Source organism: Acinonyx jubatus, chromosome C1 (assembly GCF_027475565.1).
Source record: "Acinonyx jubatus isolate Ajub_Pintada_27869175 chromosome C1, VMU_Ajub_asm_v1.0, whole genome shotgun sequence".
Lineage (NCBI taxonomy): Eukaryota > Metazoa > Chordata > Mammalia > Carnivora > Felidae > Acinonyx > Acinonyx jubatus.
In genome coordinates, this window is record NC_069381.1 from 33,735,836 (window position 1) to 33,753,318 (window position 17,483).

Here is a 17,483-nt window from a genome sequence, read left to right on the forward strand (position 1 = left end):
TTGTTACTGCCTGGCTCTTGTTCTGCTCACTTAGGCTAGGTGCCGCTTGCAGGGAGGGCCTGGGTCTGGCTCCCTGCCATGCAGCCGCAAGGTCTCCCCCAGCTCCTAACACAAATCCACCTGTAGGATAGGTATCTCTGAGCCCTTGTTGATAAATTATTTCATGAACGTGACCTTTGGGCCCTGTTCCTGCAGACCAATGTCCACCTCTCCTGCTTCTTAGCTCTGAGGAAGACCTCGTTTGACCTTTACTGCCACCTGGAAGCCGTCACCTGGAGGGTTGTGGACCCAGGGTCCAGTTCCTAGGATGACACCCTTGGGGTCTCAATCCCCCCACCTCTGTAGTGACAGACAGGATTCTTTCCCCCATTGCTTCCTGGCCCTCCACTCCAGTCACTGCTGCCCCTGTCCTGTTACCACTTAAAAGGGTGCCCTGCACATGTGACAGGGATATCTCTTCAGTGGAGTGGAATCAGGCCCCCAAGCACTCAGCCGTTTACAGGGACTATCACAGTTTACGCATCGCCGACAGATCACAAAATATTTTCCTGCCTTTTGTTGCATTTGATTCTCCCCAAGCCTGAGAAGTAGGACAGGCTGTGATTATCATGCCCACTTTACAGCTGACTTAGGGGAGTCACTTGGGGTCACACGTGGAGATCCAGAGCCAGGGACCCCCCCTGTGCAGTCACCCAGAGGCCTTCTAGTATTGCATACACCAAATCTGGGACCTGGGGAGTGGCTGGACACTGCGGGCCCTCCAGAGTTCCACGGCCCCATCCTCTCCAGAGCTCAGGCCCTCCCTGACCGGTCCCCAGAACTTGTCAGGCACCTGCAGGCTGAACTACAGCACATGTCACGGGGCATGGCCCCGGAACAGGAGCTGGAGAGGAAGGCAGCTGGTGTGAGCCTTACTCACGTGTGAGCTCTGCTCCACGGGCGCTTTCCTTACTGAAGTGACATGACGTGCTGACATAGGAGCCTGTTGGGAATTTGAACTCGAGGCCCGTGGTGGACCCAGGAGGAACGGAGACAAGTTCAGGGAGAATGGAAATCAAGTCAGGAGCAGATGGTGTCACTGGAGCAGCTAGCAGAGGCCAGTCTCCAAGTGGGGTTCAGAGCCACTGCCGGGTCCTGAAAGGAGCTGGTGGCCCACACGCTCTGCCAAGCCTGGACAGGGCGTCAAGGAGACCTCCCGTGCTCTGCTCAGTGGCCTGAATGTGCAAGCCGCCATCTCATCACCGCCGAGGACAACCTGATCCACACAGCTACGTTCTCACCCAGAGCACAGCCTCCTTCCACACCCTCTGAAACCTGAGCTGAGACTACAGGGCCTGAGCATAGATGCCAGCATCTGGCTGCAGGCGGAGGCCCACCAGCTCTGGCAGATAGGACCCAGAGCCAAGGGCGGAGCAGGCTTCATTCAGGGTGGGCCTGACGCCTGCAGTCCCCTACTCTGCTGGCTGGCCCAGCTCTGACCAGAAGAGCCTGCCCCCCAACCCTCTTCACCCATCAGGGTCTGGGTCTGTCAGGCGGGGACACTGGCAGTGCATGGTCATGATTTCCCTTTGGCCTGAGCACACTGGCACCTCTCGGGAGCAATGCAGACTCCTGGGTCCCTGCCAGTCTCCCACACCCACCTTGTGAAATGGTAAGGCAAATTCTTCTTTCAGTTTGGTAGAGAAATGACTCTTCCGAGAGGTCCAGAGACTCGTCACACAGCAGGTTAGGTTTGGGGAGAGCAGAGGCCAAAAGCTAGGGGTCCGAGTCCTGGGCCATTTACACAGCCACCCCTGCCATGTCCAGCAAGCACTGTAGAAGTAGATCAGTGGCTGTTGACTTTTTCGTCTTAGCACCTCTGATTGTAAATATTAGAGAATCTCAAGGAGCTTTCGTTTCTGGAGGTTTTTCCTGTCAGCATTTACCATATTAGATATTAAGACTGAAAAGGTTTTAAATATTTAAACTTTAAAATTATTTTTAAAAAAACCATTATATGTTAAATGATATGTTTTCATGAAAAATAATTATGTTTCCTCAAGCAAACATTTCACGAATACAGTGGCATTGTTTTACACTTTAACAAATCTCTTTAATTTGGGGCTTGATCGAAGATGGTCACTGGATTCTCACATCTGCTTCCACATTTGCTCTGTTGCAGTATCACACTTCACGGAGCTTCTGGAAAACTCCACTCTATATTCACAAGACAACAAAAGTGAAAAATGCAAATAACTTCTTAGTATCATGAAAATAGTTTTGACCTTGTGGACCCTCTGAAAGGGTCTCAGGGCCACTAAAGGTCCCCTGGACCATGCCTGGAGGATCACTGTGATGATGGTTCTTCCCAGTCTCTCTGCAGCCCCTCACACCCCCAGCCCAGGTCCCAGCAGCTGCCTTTACCTCCCCTCCAGCCTCTGTATCTGCAGTGGGGAGGCTGTGCACCAGACCTGATTAGTTCCTGCGACCTCACTTACAGGCCATGTGACCTTGGGCTTTGGGCAAGTCACTTGCTGTTCCTCAGTTTGTTTCATCTTTCCCATGTGAACATGGATAATTCCTCCTAGGCAGTTGTCATCAAGTTTAATGAGAGAGTAATCAGTGTTTGATTTGTCTTTTGGCATATTTCCCTCCCGTAGCAATGGGCAGAGAGGGTCAGGGTGGACAGCCCTGGGCCCAGGCTCGCCCGGAGGCTGCTCACTCCTCTGGATGAGGCAGAGGTAGAAGATGGGGCCCGAACACAGCCTCAGAGGAAGCACCTGCTGGGAAGGCAGCTGTTCAGACCTCGTAACCACCCTGCACCAGGCATTTGGAGGTGTGCGTCTGGCCCTCTGGGCTTGAAGCACTGAACAGGCAGGGAGGGGACACCGGCCTCTGGCTCTCACCAGTCAGGTTGGGGGTAAACTCAATAGTTACTCGCTTTTTAGCAGGGTCGAGTGGGCTGTAGAAGGCATTTGCTACTGGGGTGTAAGTTCACGCCAAGTCCCATGGTGGGGCTTGGCTGGTATGTCTGCTTTGCTTGAGGGAAACCTGGCCTGGTGGTGGTGGCCTATGGCAGGCCCTCCCTTTAGCCCTTTCTGTGTGCTTAACCTCCTTGGTTGCTTTTGGTAAGTGCTTTGTTTTGAAATCTTACCCACCTGTGAAATTTAGGTGCCCTTAAGGAGTGGGGTTGCTACTACTTTTATTCACTTTTCCCCTCGTTGGCTTCAGCCAGCTGGGTCTGCAGGAGCCCTGATTCCACCTTCCTGAGTCCCATCACCTCCAGCCCCGATATCCCCGGCCCCACCCTCCCTCACCTCCTCAGAGCAGTGCCAGTGACCCGGGGGACACAGCTTCACCCGCACTCAGTCTGGCTCAGCCTGGTGCCTGCGCACTTGTCGCCTGCGTCGGCCTAACTCGGGCCTCGATTTCTCCGTGTATTTAAGGCCCTTTCTCATGTTTTATTTTATCTGGTTTGGCTTTTTGTAGCTTTCCTTCCTTTTGTACTAATGCTTCTCTCTGATCTTATTTGCATTCAAATTACCTCGCCAGGTGGTTCACCAATCAGAGGTAAGAATGCTGTCCGTGCATCTCGCCACGCCACGCCACGCCACTGCTGTCACCACCACTCCATCCCGTCCAGTCCGTCACCTCCCCCATGCCCATCCCGACCTCTCCAGCCTCCTCATCTCCAGCTCCGGTCCCCTCAGCACCACCGGCCACCACACACCTCCACTCTTGGTCATTCCCTCCTGTGGACTCATCCATTGCAAGTCTGGACTGTAGAAATAACTCCACTGAGCCCTGCCTCGGGGATGGCAAGCCCTGCTTCCTGGGCCTTCCAGGCCAACCCCACAGAAGGGACCCTGTCAGCTCCCACAGCGAAGCCAAGTGCTGATCCCCAAGCCCGGTCACAGATGGAGAGTCTTCCCAGGAAGTGGGGCAGCGTGACCAGGCCTTGCCTTGCCTTGCCTCCCAAGAAGCTCCTTTTTCTTGGGGCCCTCAATGACTGCTTGACTTCCTTTTAACCTCCTGGCCCTAGGACAGGGTGAGGACCATCCTGTAAATCCCATTAGCTCAGCACACGCTAGGAGGAGCATGCAGTGAAGACTTTAGTGTAGGTGCTGCAGTAACACAGAATAAGCAGGGTCTGCTGTGACCAGATCAAATGACCTGCCAGCCCCGGCTGCTTCCAGAGCCCCGCAGCCTGGGGCTTCAGAAATCAGACTCTGGACTCAGAGATCTGGGTGCGAGTTTGACTCACCTGTGTGACCTTCAGAAAATCAATCCATCTCTCAGAAGTCTGCTTCCTCATCTTTAAATCGGGGCCAGGGCCCACCTCAGGGCTCATGAGATTTAGAGGAGGAGACAGGGGTCTGGGCGGTGTCTGGCTTGGAGCAGGCACGCTGTAAAATGGTTGCTTCTGCACTGATTTTATTCACTTCATCCCTTCACACGTCTCTCAGCATCCTCGGGTACCTCTAGACCCCTCAGTCCAGGGCCAGGGTGGTCTCAGGACGGAAACTGGGCTGAGGAACAGCTGTCTCCCTGTGGGGCGTCTTGTCCATCACCCTCCAAGGACAGGACTGACTCTGCAGACCCCCCACCCGTCCTCTCAGCCTGTACCAGTTCTTCATGTCCCTGCCGCTGGGGCTTGGTGTTGACTCCAGGTTTGGGAGTTTCTGTGTGTATATAGGCTTGGGGTCTGAACTGGGTCCCCTGACCAGTCCTGTTTCTCAGCACGGAGGCGGGGGTGGGGGGGGGAGCCTCCTCCCCCAGCAGGGGTCCCACCCAGGCACTACTTCTTGTCCCTGCCTGTGGCATCAGCCACTGTGTCTCCCCTCGCTCCCCAGCTGAGCCGACCCAGTGCAGCACCCCCACCCCCACCCTACCACTAGCCAGGGGCCTGACCCCACCTGCTCAAATGAACATTTTCTGTAACAACGTCCATCCATCCCATACACATGACCTGTTGAGTGCCCGACAGGGCTGTTCTTGGAGGAGATGGGTATTTGGCATGTGCGCTGGGCCCTCATGCTCGTGCTGCCTGACACCCAGTGGGGAGGGCTGAGGCTAGGACCAGGGAGCAGGCCAGCCCTTTGTCCTGCATCGGGGTTGAGCCTTCACAGCCTCTTCCCCCACCTCCAGCGCCCAGCCCCCTGCATATTCAGGGCCCCTCCTGCTGCCCTGGGCCTGGGTGGTGGGAGAGGGGTGTCAGGCAGTGAAGAGGCCGCAGCCAGGACCCGTGGGGGTCCTCCCCTGGGGGCTGGGCCACTAGAGTGTGATGTGGAACTCTTCCTGTGGCCCCTGACCAGTCCAGTCAGGTGGGGTCCCGCAGATTCTGTCTGTGTCCTGTGTGGGTGTGGTGACCATCAACCAGCCTCCCCTGGGAAGGGTGGGGCTGTCAGGGTCACCCTGGCTGTTCCATGCAGGCGACGGTTTTCTGTCAGGCTGTGTGCTATGGGGTTAAGTGTCCGTTGGGCTGTCCTGTGTGGGTTTGATTGTCTGTCGGTTTGTTCCAGGGAGGGGGTGTTGCCTGTGCCTCGGGGTGTTACTGTCACAGACAGCTTTCTGGTGTGCGCTCATGAACAGTGTTTTTCCAGTGTTTACTGCCAGAGCTGGGGGGTGGCCAAGTCAAGTGGTTACACCTGCCACCTGCCCTCTGCCTTGGGCTCCCCTACCTGTACCTGCCACAACTGGACCTCTGTGAGGGTCCTTTTCAGCTGCCCGCCCCCTCCCCCCCCCCCCCCCCCCCACCGAATCCTGGCTCCTGTCTGTCCGTCTGCGGCCGGAGCAGCCCCTCAGGGCACTGGCCCGAGTGGGAGCTACAGCCTCCATTAGCCTCCTGAATTATGCAGCAGCCGTGGTGGGTCGAAGCACTTTAGCAGGACCAGGCTGAGGAGAGGAGCCGGAATGGGTGGGGCCAGTGGGGTGGGGATGGGGTGGGAGGAGAGGATGGGTGCTGTGAGCAGGGCACCAGGCCCCCAGAGCAAGCCCCTTCCTTCCTGCGGACTTCTGGCGGGCGGCGGATTCTCAGGCTCTTGCCCAGTGAGAGCCGTTGCATGCTTGCAGCTCCCAGGCCCCCAGGTATACAGGCTGCTCCCACCTATGCCTGGCTCCGCGTTGCCTGGCAGGCCCGGTAGGTCTGGGAGCACTAATGCGGATGCTCACTGGCAAACGGGCTGTAGTGCTGGACACTCCAGGGCGATAGGGGGTGTGATGGAGCCCCTGGCCCAGCCCACAGGCCCTACTAGACTGCAGGGCAGGACAAGCAGGATTGTGTTCCAGAGTGTGACCCTTGCTTCCAGCCGGGAGGCCAGTGGGCTCATCAGGCAGAGCTTCCTGGAAGCAACACTGGTGCCCAGGCGTGGCCCCGATTTTTGCAACATCTCGTCAACACAAGCCCAAATGCTGTCAAAGCCCCCTCCCCGTGTTCCAGGCCTGACCTCTGTCGCTGTGTCCCCACAGGTGCCTTGCAGATTGAGAGCAGTGAGGAGTCGGACCAAGGCAAGTACGAATGTGTGGCGACCAACTCTAAAGGCACACGCTACTCGGCCCCCGCCAACCTGTATGTGCGAGGTAAGCATGCAGGCAGAGCCCAGCCCTGTCTCTGCGGAGCTGAACTGGCCCTGCTGGGCACGTTGTCCGGAGCCCTTGGTGTGGACGGTGGGGGCTGCCGTGGGCCCAGTCTCTCCTTTCCTACCTCTTTCTGCCGCAGCAAGAACAGCCGTCACAGCGCTCCCACTGGGCAGACTCCCTATGTCTACCGCTACTTTTCCTTCCTTCTCTGCAGGCCCTCTGGGAGGCAGCTGCTCTTGGGAGCATTTGTATCTCTTGTAGGTCCTGCCACGTGGGCCCAGAGCCCCACGGGAGTCTCGAGCCTTCCAAGCAGACTTCTCACTGTCAGTGTGTGTGTGTGTGTGTGTGTGTGTGTGCGTGTGCACAGACGAGCATACATGATTGTGTGTAAACATGGGCATACCGGCCCAGTATTCCTCGAGTCTGTCCTGCCTACCCCAGCTGGCGGGAGGCGAAGGGGGGCGGGGGGACCTCCAGGCCAGGTGAACCTGCCCCTCTGGAGGCCAGGTCTGCCCAGGGCCTTCCTGGAGGAAGAGTTGGCTGTGCTCTGTCACCAGCCAGGACACTTGTAGAGAGGGTCAGTCTGAGGTAGTTGTGAGCCCCTGTAGGTGAGCACCTACTGTGTTTCAGGTGTTCCTTGCTGGGACTTAATGGATTGTGCATTTTCACAAGCCCAGATACCCAGCAGAGAGGGCTTGGGGACTGTTTTGGAGTGTCCAGTGTCTGCTCTGCTCACAGTCCAAGGGTGACCAAAGCCGGCCACCTGCTCCTTCTTGAGGACACCCAGGGTCTGGTGTGCACAGTGCCCAGCAGGGACCCTGCTTCTCCTCCCACATCCCCTCACTTAGCCCTCCCACACAGATGGACATCATTACAAGTGAAACTGTCTCCACTCAGGGGATTTGAAAAGGAACGTGGACGCAGCTTCCTTGCAGCGATGACTTCATCATGCTAAGTGCTTAGGGCCACTTCTTGAGGGGGTCATCTGCCTGTCTGCCCAGGCCCTGTCAACAGCCTGTCCCACTCTTTGGGGCCACATGGTCAGAAAGGGCAGGGAAAATCAGGCCTTCAACCATATAGTTATGGAGGAGCTGCTCTGTGTTAGGGCACAGGTTCCCAAGAGGCCCAGCCTGCCAGCCCACTGGGTGACAGGCAAATTGTGCTTCAGAGACCATGGAACTATCTTCATCAGAGTTGGGGGTGTGGCGTGGGAGGTCCCCACTCAGCCCCCTTGTCAGGTGCCCTCATCAAGGCACGCCTAAGTGGACCCAGGGCCTATCTTAAAGAACAGCATCAGAGCAGAGAGGCCAGGTGCCTGAGAGCCACCCACAAGGCCAAGAGAGTGGAGTTGTGAGGTGCATAGCCCTTCCCCACACGGCTGCAGCCAGAGCTTCTGACTGGCACACAAGGGGTCTGACAAGTCCCCTCCTAGAGAGGAGCAGCTGGAACAGCCCTTGGTGCCTCCTCCCACCTGGACTGTCCATTCCAAGTGCTCTGCGGTCCTGACTGAACACTTCTTCCAAAAGATCATCGGGTCCAGAGTGGCTGCATCAGGGAGAGGAGAGGCCCAGCAGAGCCACTGAGAAACCCTTGCTGCCTGGGTATGGGCTCGTCCTATGGGCACATTTCCTGGAGCAGAGCTGCAGGAGGTCTTACTGAAGCAGGAAAAGGCCCAGACATAGATGATGGACCCTGCATTGTTATCTTGACTGGGTGGTAGTCCCTGAAGTCACCGTCACACTGGCCTCAGCCCTGAGGCGAGGCGGTGGGTCTCTTTGGAGATGAGGAGAGTTCAGCCACCGTAGCTGCCAGCCGGGCACTAACCAGGGAACTCTTACCTCCAGCCACACAAGGTCCTCAGGCAGGACCCTGCCATGGTCCATCCCCCCTTCCCACCAAGTCTTCCTAAATCACCTTTCTGGCCAATACCCACAAAGTCTTTGGGGCAGGGAGTGTGGGAGTTTCTTTAGTTCAGCCCCACTTGCCAGGGACCCTAAGGCAGGCCATCCCAACCTGGCTCTGTCTTTTCCTCTCTCACACACATGTTCCTGTAGGCCCTGATATGTAAGGTTCAGCCCTAAGTTTCTGTCCCCAAGACCTGACTTATACCCAGGCCCCACCTGAACCTGTACCTGCCCTGTTTGGTCAAAAGCAATTGGCCCCGTAGCCCCAGGACTTGTAATGAGACTTGTAGACACCTGGAAAACCTGCTCCTAGGACTTTTGCTTCCCATGTCCCCACTGCTCCTCATCTCTGTCCTGGCAAAGCCCCTGCTTTCCACCCCCAGCAGTGCAGAGGGCCCATCAGCCCCAGCTCCTCTGAGACTGCCTCTCCTGTGCTGGCCACCAGCTCTATCCTGAACCCTGCTTGTGAGTGCGCCGCCCATGGAGAAATCCCCCAGTGCCTGCCTGCTGCCAGCAGAGCAGCTGTGAGGTCTCCTTCCAGCGCAGGCACCTGGGGCCCCTCCAGGCCAGTGGGCTCCAGCTGTCGGGAGCCTCAGCATCCGGGTTGGTGTGGACTCTAGCCCAGGTTTCTCAACCTCAGCATAGTTGATACTTGCAGCTGCATGACTCAGTTATGTGGGGCTATCCTGGACATTGTATGATGTCTAGCAGCACCTCTGGCCCCCTAGATGCCAGCAGTACCCCCTAGCCATGACAATCCACAACCTCTCCAGACCTTGCCCAGTGTCGCCTGGGGGGACCCTACCTGCTGGGAACCACTACAGTAGATAGACGGCCTCCCTGCCAGCATTCACCTCCCTCCATCTCTCTTCTCCCGCTGTGTCCACTGGGCTCGAGGCCACATCTCCTCCTTTGATTTGTTTTCAGTGCCTTGCATCTCCTCTGTCCTCCAAACTCTCAGGGCTCCGCTCTCTGTCTGAGCCCCTGCAGCCGCTGCATTTAATGGGACAGCATGTGTGAAGCTCCCGGCACAGTGGCAGGCACATGGGAAGTGCTTGGTGGCCAGTGACCCCTGCTGCTGTCGAGATAGCTGTTGGGGATGCGTCATCCAGTTACACGTGCCTTTGCTCACGGTTGCCCACAGCTCCACCCACAGTCCAGCGGGCCCAGGCAGGCTGGATGGACCAGCCTTTCTGTGTCACCATACGTCTTTGTCTCCGAGTGACTCACACTCTCCTTCCATCCACAGCGTTTCTCTCCTCCAGCTCTCAGGACACAGAGCTGCCAGGGGCCAGGGTGTGGCCACGCCCAACCTTCCCCCTTCTCTTCAGGGAGCTGGCCGCTGGCCACAGCTGAGTCTCAATGGGGCAGTGTCTCTACAGCCTTTCTCCCCATAGGTGTCCATACCAGCTCCTCAAGCTGGTGCTGTGCAGTGTGGGGCTTCCTGAAGGTGGTGGGAATCTAGCAGCCCGTGTGCCTTGGTGCGTTTGTGGGCTGGGTGGGCCCCGACCCCAGAGCCCAGCTCACTGGGTCTGTCGAGCCATGGGGTGTGTGTGAGGCATGGGGGCCGCCTGTGCTCCCCTTTCACCCCGCCCTGTCCCACCCTTGGCGCCCCAGCACCTGCCAGTGGGACCCAGCCCTGTCCACCATGTCCTCCATGAGTCCTGAGTCTTTCGTGAGCGGCGTGGTCCGCGTGCACCTGCGTGCACGTGCGTGTGCGTGGGGCACAAGAGTCTTGTCTTGTTTCCGTGCTGTGTGGGCAGTTGAAGGTTGGCCTGTTTTTACTCTCTCTGTGTTTCTCCTTGTCTTTTTTTTATTCCCTCCTCATCCTCATCGCACTCTGCCATCAACCCAAACTCTCATCTCTCAGATCAGCGAGAAGGTTGGTCCTTTTCACTTCTTATCCATCTGCAGTTCGCCCGTCGATGGGATGCTCCCGTCAGTATGGCCCAGAGGGCTCGGTCAGCTCCCTCAGGCTCGCTCCAGCCAGGCCTGCCCGCCAGTCGGGCTCTGCTCTCTGCTGTTTGGGCCGGCAGGCCGGCAGGACCAGGGGTGGGCGGGCTGGCCCCCTGCCCTGCATGTTTGTGCCGCTTGGGTCCCTGATGTGCCACGTGCTGCATGTCCCCTTAGCTAGGCTCCCCTGCTGGGGCGGTCAGGCAGGCATGGTGCATGACACGAAACTGTGCCCCCCTTTGTGCCTGGGCCGGGCCAGCTCTCTGTTCCAGGTGGGGCTCAGGAGTGGTTGGGGGAGCTGAGAGCAGTAGAGCCTTACGTGCGCCTGTGGGGCCTTTCTCCACAACCGTATCACCTAAACTCCACCTTTGCCCGAGCTCAGCTGCAGCCACTGGAAAGACGAAGGGAAAAGGCTAATGTAGAATGAGCTCACCCCACAAAGTCCTGCGGGTCTGCCCTGACCTTGAGGTTCCCACCAAGCCCCGATGGGCCTCGTGAAGTTTGGTGTCCATGGCACAGGTGGGTGGCATCATCTTGGGCACGAAGGAAATCTACACTCTTGTCTTTAACCCCTTTCCAATCAGAGCTGAATGAAGATCTTCCCACCTGCCTCAGCCCCTTTGCCCAGGCCCTCCCAGCCCTCTGGTGTTTCCTCAGGCCTGTGCTGGGCACTGAGCATTCAGATTCAGGGAGCTCACACCTGACCGAACAGTTGACTGCAACTTGGTAAGGCCCACGTGGGAGCCAGAAGAGGCCCCGGCCCAGCCACAGGTTGGGAAGGGCTCCGCAGAGACCCTGCTCCAGCCCATTCCAGAACATTCTCACATGGGGCTCTGTTCTCAGCCCCACCCTCAGGGCCAGACCTCTACTGCTAGCCTTGGGGCCAGCAGCAGAGGCTGGCACTCATTCCTGTGTCACATGATCTCAGTGGTCAGAGGAGACTCACCTGTCCACTGGGCTTTAGGCTGAGCCCCAGGGAGCAGACTCCGACCACCTGGTCCCCTTTCCTCCGTGAGGGAGAAGAGAGTCAGTCGGGAGGAGGGCTGAGGCCCCAGCTCAGATATCAGCCCTGAGCATCCGTCCATATGCGCTCCTGAGCTCTGGGGCATTTTGGTTACACCATTTCGCTGACCAGGCGGATCTGCCGGGGCGTCCAGAAAGCAGTCATCAGCAGACAGCCCAGCCTGCCTGCGGCTGCCTCCCCCTACACCCATTCCCCCACCATACTGGTCCCACATCCCATTTCTGTCTCTCCCTCTGTGGTCCCACCAAAAATAAGCACGTATACAAATATTTAACGGGAAAGCAAAAATGAGTTTCTAAATATTCCAGGGGGATTTGCCGGGCTGGTAATTTGTTTGGCGCTGATAATTACATCTTACATTTTTCCAGCTTTACTTAAAACTGTGTGCCGAGTGCGCCGGCATTTAATTACTGCTCTGCGGCAGCCACAAGGTTATTTATTAAAGAGTTATTTTATCTTGATACAGTGGATCCTGCCCCTCATCCCCTCCTTAATGTTGTGTTATTTTCATCAGAGAAATTTCTGTGAGTGAATGCAGATTGCGGGGCTGCCTCCCCCTGCGATTAGGCTGTCACTCCACTGAATGCTGATGCCTCCGGGCGCCACACCGCCCTATTATAGGGGGTTGTCAGCGCAAATAATTAGACTTAAAAGTTACAGCTGAAATATAATCCAGACATGGCAGAGCCCTGTTTTGGAAATTGTCTATAAAATGTCAGCAGTAAAGATGCACAGGGAACAGTAATAGACCGGCATTGTTGGAGCCCAAGATTAGACCTAAGTGCATTTTTCCTGGCTCTGGCTTTTTTCTTCCCTGCTGTTGCTCTGTCAATAGACTGAGTCCAGGGCAAGTTCTGCCCCTTTTGGAGGCCTTGTGTCTGGGACGGTGGGAGGAGTGACCATGGGGCTGCTGCAGGGAGGCACCAGCCACTCCTGGCTGTTAGGGCGGGGGTGGCTGTCCAGGCAGGTCCAGGGTGCAGGGCCCCACTGGCACTCGGGATCCCAGGAGGCCACCTCTTACCTCTCTTGCCCCCACCCTCCCTCTGCAGACATACCCTAACCTCCCTCACACTGCAGGGAAGATGAGCCTGAGCTTTGGGAAGTCTCGCTCCAGAGCTCCTTGTGTGTGCCCGAAAGCCGGTGCTCCGGCAAAGTCAAGGGTGCATCCCTAGCAACCTCTGGGCTTGAGACCCTTGCCCGGGTGCTAGGGATGATTCTAAGGGTCACATCTGACCTCATCCTTAGTCCCCGCAATGTTCTGTCTTCCACCTGCAGGTAGGAGGGGAAAAATACAAGGGAAAACAAAACTATTCTCAACGTTTATTCTGAAGGGCCTCCACTTCCTGACAGTGGAACAGAAGACCTTGTCCTCCCAGGACTATTTGGAGTACAGTCCTGCACTTTCTACACTGCTTTCTATACTGCTTAGGTCGGGACCCAAGGTTTATTGGCCAAGGACCTACTTCCTTTCCCTGGGGCTCTTTGTTTTTATGTCCCGGGACTAATCAGGCCCAAGATTCCACCACTGACCAGGGTCAAGCTTGCAGCCATGGTGTCCCCTGGCACAGGCTTTCCAAGTCCCATCCTTCTTTTGTATGTTTGTTTGTTTATTCTTGAGAGAGACAGAGTGTGAGGGGGGACGGGGCAGAGAGAGAGACATGGAATCCAAAGCAGGCTCCAGGCTCTGAGCTGTCAGCACAGAGCCTGACACGGGGCTCAAACTCACAAGCCGTGAGATCATGACCTGAGCTGAAGTCGGACACCCAAACGACTGAGCCACCCAGGCGCCCCATCCAAATCCCATCCTTCTGCCAACTGGAGAATATCTTCTGCCAGCCCTGGCTGTCCAGAAGCTTCTCCCTAGAGCCTCCCAGTTGTCTTTTTTAAGACTTATCAGCCAGGGCTCAAAAGGGTGTGAGCTTTTCATCACACAGACGATCTCCTGGTAATACGTAAATTCGGGCATGGCACTTAGAAGGATCAGTCTTAAGTCGGTTCTCTTGTCTGTAATTGGGAGGTGATAGCATCTCTAGCAAGGAAGCCTTCAGCACGTAATAGATATTCAAGAGTAGTTTCCCTTCCCCGAGCTTCTTTCGGTGCCCAGGAACGAGGAGGACATGGGCTGAGAATAAAGACCTGATCAGTTAAGAATGCTCCCCTGTGCCTGTCCGCCCAAGCCAGGACTGTGCTGGACCCCTTCCTTCGTCGGCAGGCCCGGGCCTGGTCTGCAAATAGACCTGCCTGCCCGTACCTCTCCTCCCACTGCCAGCCCCCCAGGCCCAACCCCGGAGCTCAGGGAGGGCCCGCAGCACCAGGCTGGGCAGTGCTTCTGTCTGTGCATCCCAGTCTCACTCTGGTATCATTCGAGGGAGTGAGTGCTCAAAGGGCGCCCCTGTGGGTCCCTCCTGCCAGCTGTGCCCAGGATCCAACTATTCTCTGCCATGCAGAACTCTCTACCTGTGACATGTTGTCATTGTTCATGTGGACTCCCAGCTTTGGGACAAGTGACAGAAACCTACTTAATTGGCTTAAGCAAAACAAGGAGATTCTTGTCTTAACCAAACTCAAATATGTAAAGGTAGATTTGGTGTCAGGCAGGGCTGGATCCAGATATTTAAACAGTTTGGTCAGGCTCTGGTGTGTGTCTTAGCTCTGTTCTCCTCAGTTGACTTCTTTGTTCTCAAGTGTGTTCTTCCAAGCATTACAAAAGGTGGTCCCCAGTCCCTCTAAGGTTAGCCATGGCAGTATAGAAAGAAAGCTGTTCTAATAGTTTTTGCAGAAGTCCAAAGGCTATATGTCTCGTTAACCCGATCTGGGTCACATGCCCCATGTAGCAAGAATGGGAGGAGAGGCAGTTCCCCTAAAGAAAATGAAGAGGCCAATTCTAAAAGGCAGAACACTAGATGTCCATGAGACACATTGAGATCCCAAGTGAGCCTGGGGACACAGAGGGAAGTAGACTCAGCCCATGATGCCAGTCACACGTGGCTTTCTTGGGGGTTCTGTCTAGAGGTCTCGGAGTGAGGTGGTGTGGACAGAGTTGGGGCAGGAGCTGAGTGAGGTGGGGTCTGGTCATGTGGCCTGAGGAACCATGCAGGTGTTTTAACAGAGAAGTAATGGGAGCAGAACTGTGCTGTTTGTGGAGGGGCCTGGAGGAAGCCACCGTGGCCGAGACTTTGGTGGGGGCAGTGGCCTCTGGGTCTGGAAAGAAATTTAGTGGGTTTGAAAGATACTTTAGCCACGCGCTAACAGGACCTGGTGATTTGTTGGGTGTCTAGTCTCTGGGCTGCAGCTTGACCCCTGTGCAGTGAGGTCAGAGATGGGACCAGGTGGTTTCTGCGGTCCCTTCCAGCTCTGATTCTGTGGTTTGGGCTGTCTGAGCAGCAGAGTCTGGAACCTATGGTGGAGGTGCTCTTGATGTGACAGCATGGGTCCTTTGCATGCCCTGGCTCCCCAGCAAGGGTCCTCGGAGACCCGCACGCATTCTCGGTGCCACCTTTTGGTTCCTTAGCCTCGCTGCCTGCCTTCTCCAGCACTGTCTGTAGGGGTGCCCCCGCCCACCAGCTGCATGACCCGTCAGCATGCCACGCATGCCTGCCCATGGCTAGGTCTTGCCTGCCTTCCCTCCTTCTGCATGTTCCAAATGTCTGTGCCCAGCTTCCAACTTTCGGGGGGGGGGGGGGGTTCCAGGCTACAACTTGGCCTGAGAAGCTCAGAACAGCTTCTGGCCTGGAAAGCCCAAGACCAGAGGTCGTGGCCAGGCACAGCTACCCTCCCTCTTGAGACCCTTGTTCATTGGCGCAGAAAGCCGTCTGTTCGGCGCCCTCATCGTGTTACTGCCATCATCATGCCCATCCTGCCCGCGGACCACGTCCCTGGCCTGCCCTGACCCCTTACCCAGCCCCTTCTGAGGGGCAGCTCTTCCCCTTGGGTTCCCAGGCTGTGCCTTGAGCCTGGTTGAGGTCCTGGCAAGTGGTCATGCCCCTTGCCCTCATCTCTCACCTTGGGTCATAGCCTGGAGGTGGTGGCAGTGACTCCAGAGAAGGTGGCCATGTCACTCCTGGGCAGACCCTCTGCCCTGCCCCAGCCATGCTCTGAGGTCCTCCACCCTCAGGTGCCTGGACTTCTTTCACTGGTGCCCCAGTTAGCCCCTCTGGAGAGGGTCAAGAGCAGGTGGGGGCAGGCACTGGAAGGCAACCTGGGATGTGGCCCAGACTAGGCCCTCAGTGTAGACCTGAGGCCCAAACCTTGCACTGAGTCCCTGTGTGACCCTGGGCAGAAAGGACTTTTCTGGGCCTCAGTTTCCTAGGCTGTAAAGTGGGAGCTTGGTTGCAGAATCTCTTATGTTCCGGTCTGAGTGTGGGGGCTACTTCTAGCCCAAAAGTGGGGTGGTGGGAGGTGGTAAGCTGGGGCCCAGGGACTCTACCCCACCTGTCTCTGAGGTGGGTTTGACTCTGACAAGCGGGGCTTCCTGGATGAGGGGCCCCTGCCCTTCCATCCTCCGGAGTGTCCTGCCCGGCCCGTGAGTACCTCTCTCCCTCCTCCCACAGTGCGCCGTGTGGCTCCTCGTTTCTCCATCCCTCCCAGCAGCCAAGAGGTGATGCCAGGTGGCAGCGTGAACCTGACTTGCGTTGCGGTGGGCGCACCTATGCCCTACGTGAAGTGGATGATGGGGGCTGAGGAGCTCACCAAGGAGGATGAGATGCCTGTTGGCCGCAACGTGCTGGAGCTCAGCAATGTCGTGCGCTCTGCCAACTACACCTGCGTGGCCATCTCCTCACTGGGCATGATCGAAGCCACAGCCCAGGTGACAGTGAAAGGTGAGTGCCATATGCATGCCTGCCGTGGTCTGCGGCCCGCCCTGTCGCACAGGGTGACAGGAGGTCCCAGCGCCCGTAGCTGGTGAGGATGGCTGTTGTGGGGATGGATGAGGTCTAGGGGTCATCGGTCATCGCCCTCTCCTGGGGTCCTCCTGGACCTCACTGGTGGAGAGAGGAGTTTCTGTCATTCATAGTGTTAGTAATAGCAAACAGATACTGAGTTCCCGTGGGCAGATACCACACTGGTAAGCACAGAGTACTTTGTTTCATTTGTATGATGCTGGGAGGTAGGCCCTCTTCCTGTTTTACAAATGAGGGAACTGAGATGCAGGGTCACGTGGGAGGAAATGACAGAGCAGAGACTTGAACTCTTGGGGGTCTGATGCTATAGTCTGATGCTACAGTATGACCCCCTAGCCACTACATGGCACCAGACCCTCAAGTTTACCAACCCCCTGACAGGAAGGATATGGTGAAATAGTGGCCAAGGGGGCGTGGGCTCTCCACCAGCTCCCTGGGATAGGCATGTATACGCACACTTCTCTAGGCTCCCTGCCTCCATTCCTCCCTCAGAGCCGTCCTCCATTCGGCAACTGAAGTGATCTTTTGAAGATGTGAAGCAGGTTCTCACCACTCTCTTTTAAGAAAACAGCCTTCCAGTGGCTTCCCGTTGCTTTTAGGGTAAACACCGGGATCCTCGCTCCCCTCACCCAGCTCTGCTGGCACTACTCAGTTCTGCCGGGTGCTCACCCAGCCCTCACTATGCTGGTTCTCCCCCAGTCTGGGTCTCAGCCCTGTGAGGCGCTTGTGGATGTCCCCAACTCAGCACCCCGCTGTCTGCTGTCCTTGTGTGCACCGGAGTCATGAGTATGGACGCAGTGCTTCCCACTCACCCTAGAGTATAAACTCCACAAGGGCAGGGGTGCGGCTGTGTGACCTGTGTCCTCAGCCCCAGCGCAGTGCCCAGCACTTAGTAGGCTTTTGATAATTATTTGTTAAATGGTCGGCTGTGGATCTGGGGCTTTTCTACCTTCAATTTGAGCCAAGCCACAGGTGTGTGGGGCCCAAAGCCCCAACACTTTCTAAAATCCAGACCTTTCCCTTAGGCGCGTCTCTCCCCAACACCAGCCCCAGTCACGCATAGGTGCCCACAGGGAGCGCAGGCAAGCCCCAGAGGCAGACCTCAGCCTCCCAGCCTGTGTGCATGGGACCTGGTCAGGCCAT

General features: G+C 56.8%; 1 protein-coding gene across 12 annotated transcripts in view; it reads left to right on the top strand.

The window, feature by feature from the left end:
- Positions 1–17,483, top strand: part of PTPRF (protein tyrosine phosphatase receptor type F) — an 88,053-nt gene that overhangs the window by 40,138 nt on the left and 30,432 nt on the right. For all 12 annotated transcript variants that reach the window (XM_053212831.1, XM_027059436.2, XM_053212812.1 and 9 more), the window contains 2 exons: positions 6,448–6,558; positions 15,990–16,259. In XM_053212831.1, coding sequence (XP_053068806.1) covers positions 6,448–6,558; positions 15,990–16,259 — 381 coding nt within the window. The remainder of the gene's footprint in view (positions 1–6,447; positions 6,559–15,989; positions 16,260–17,483) is intronic.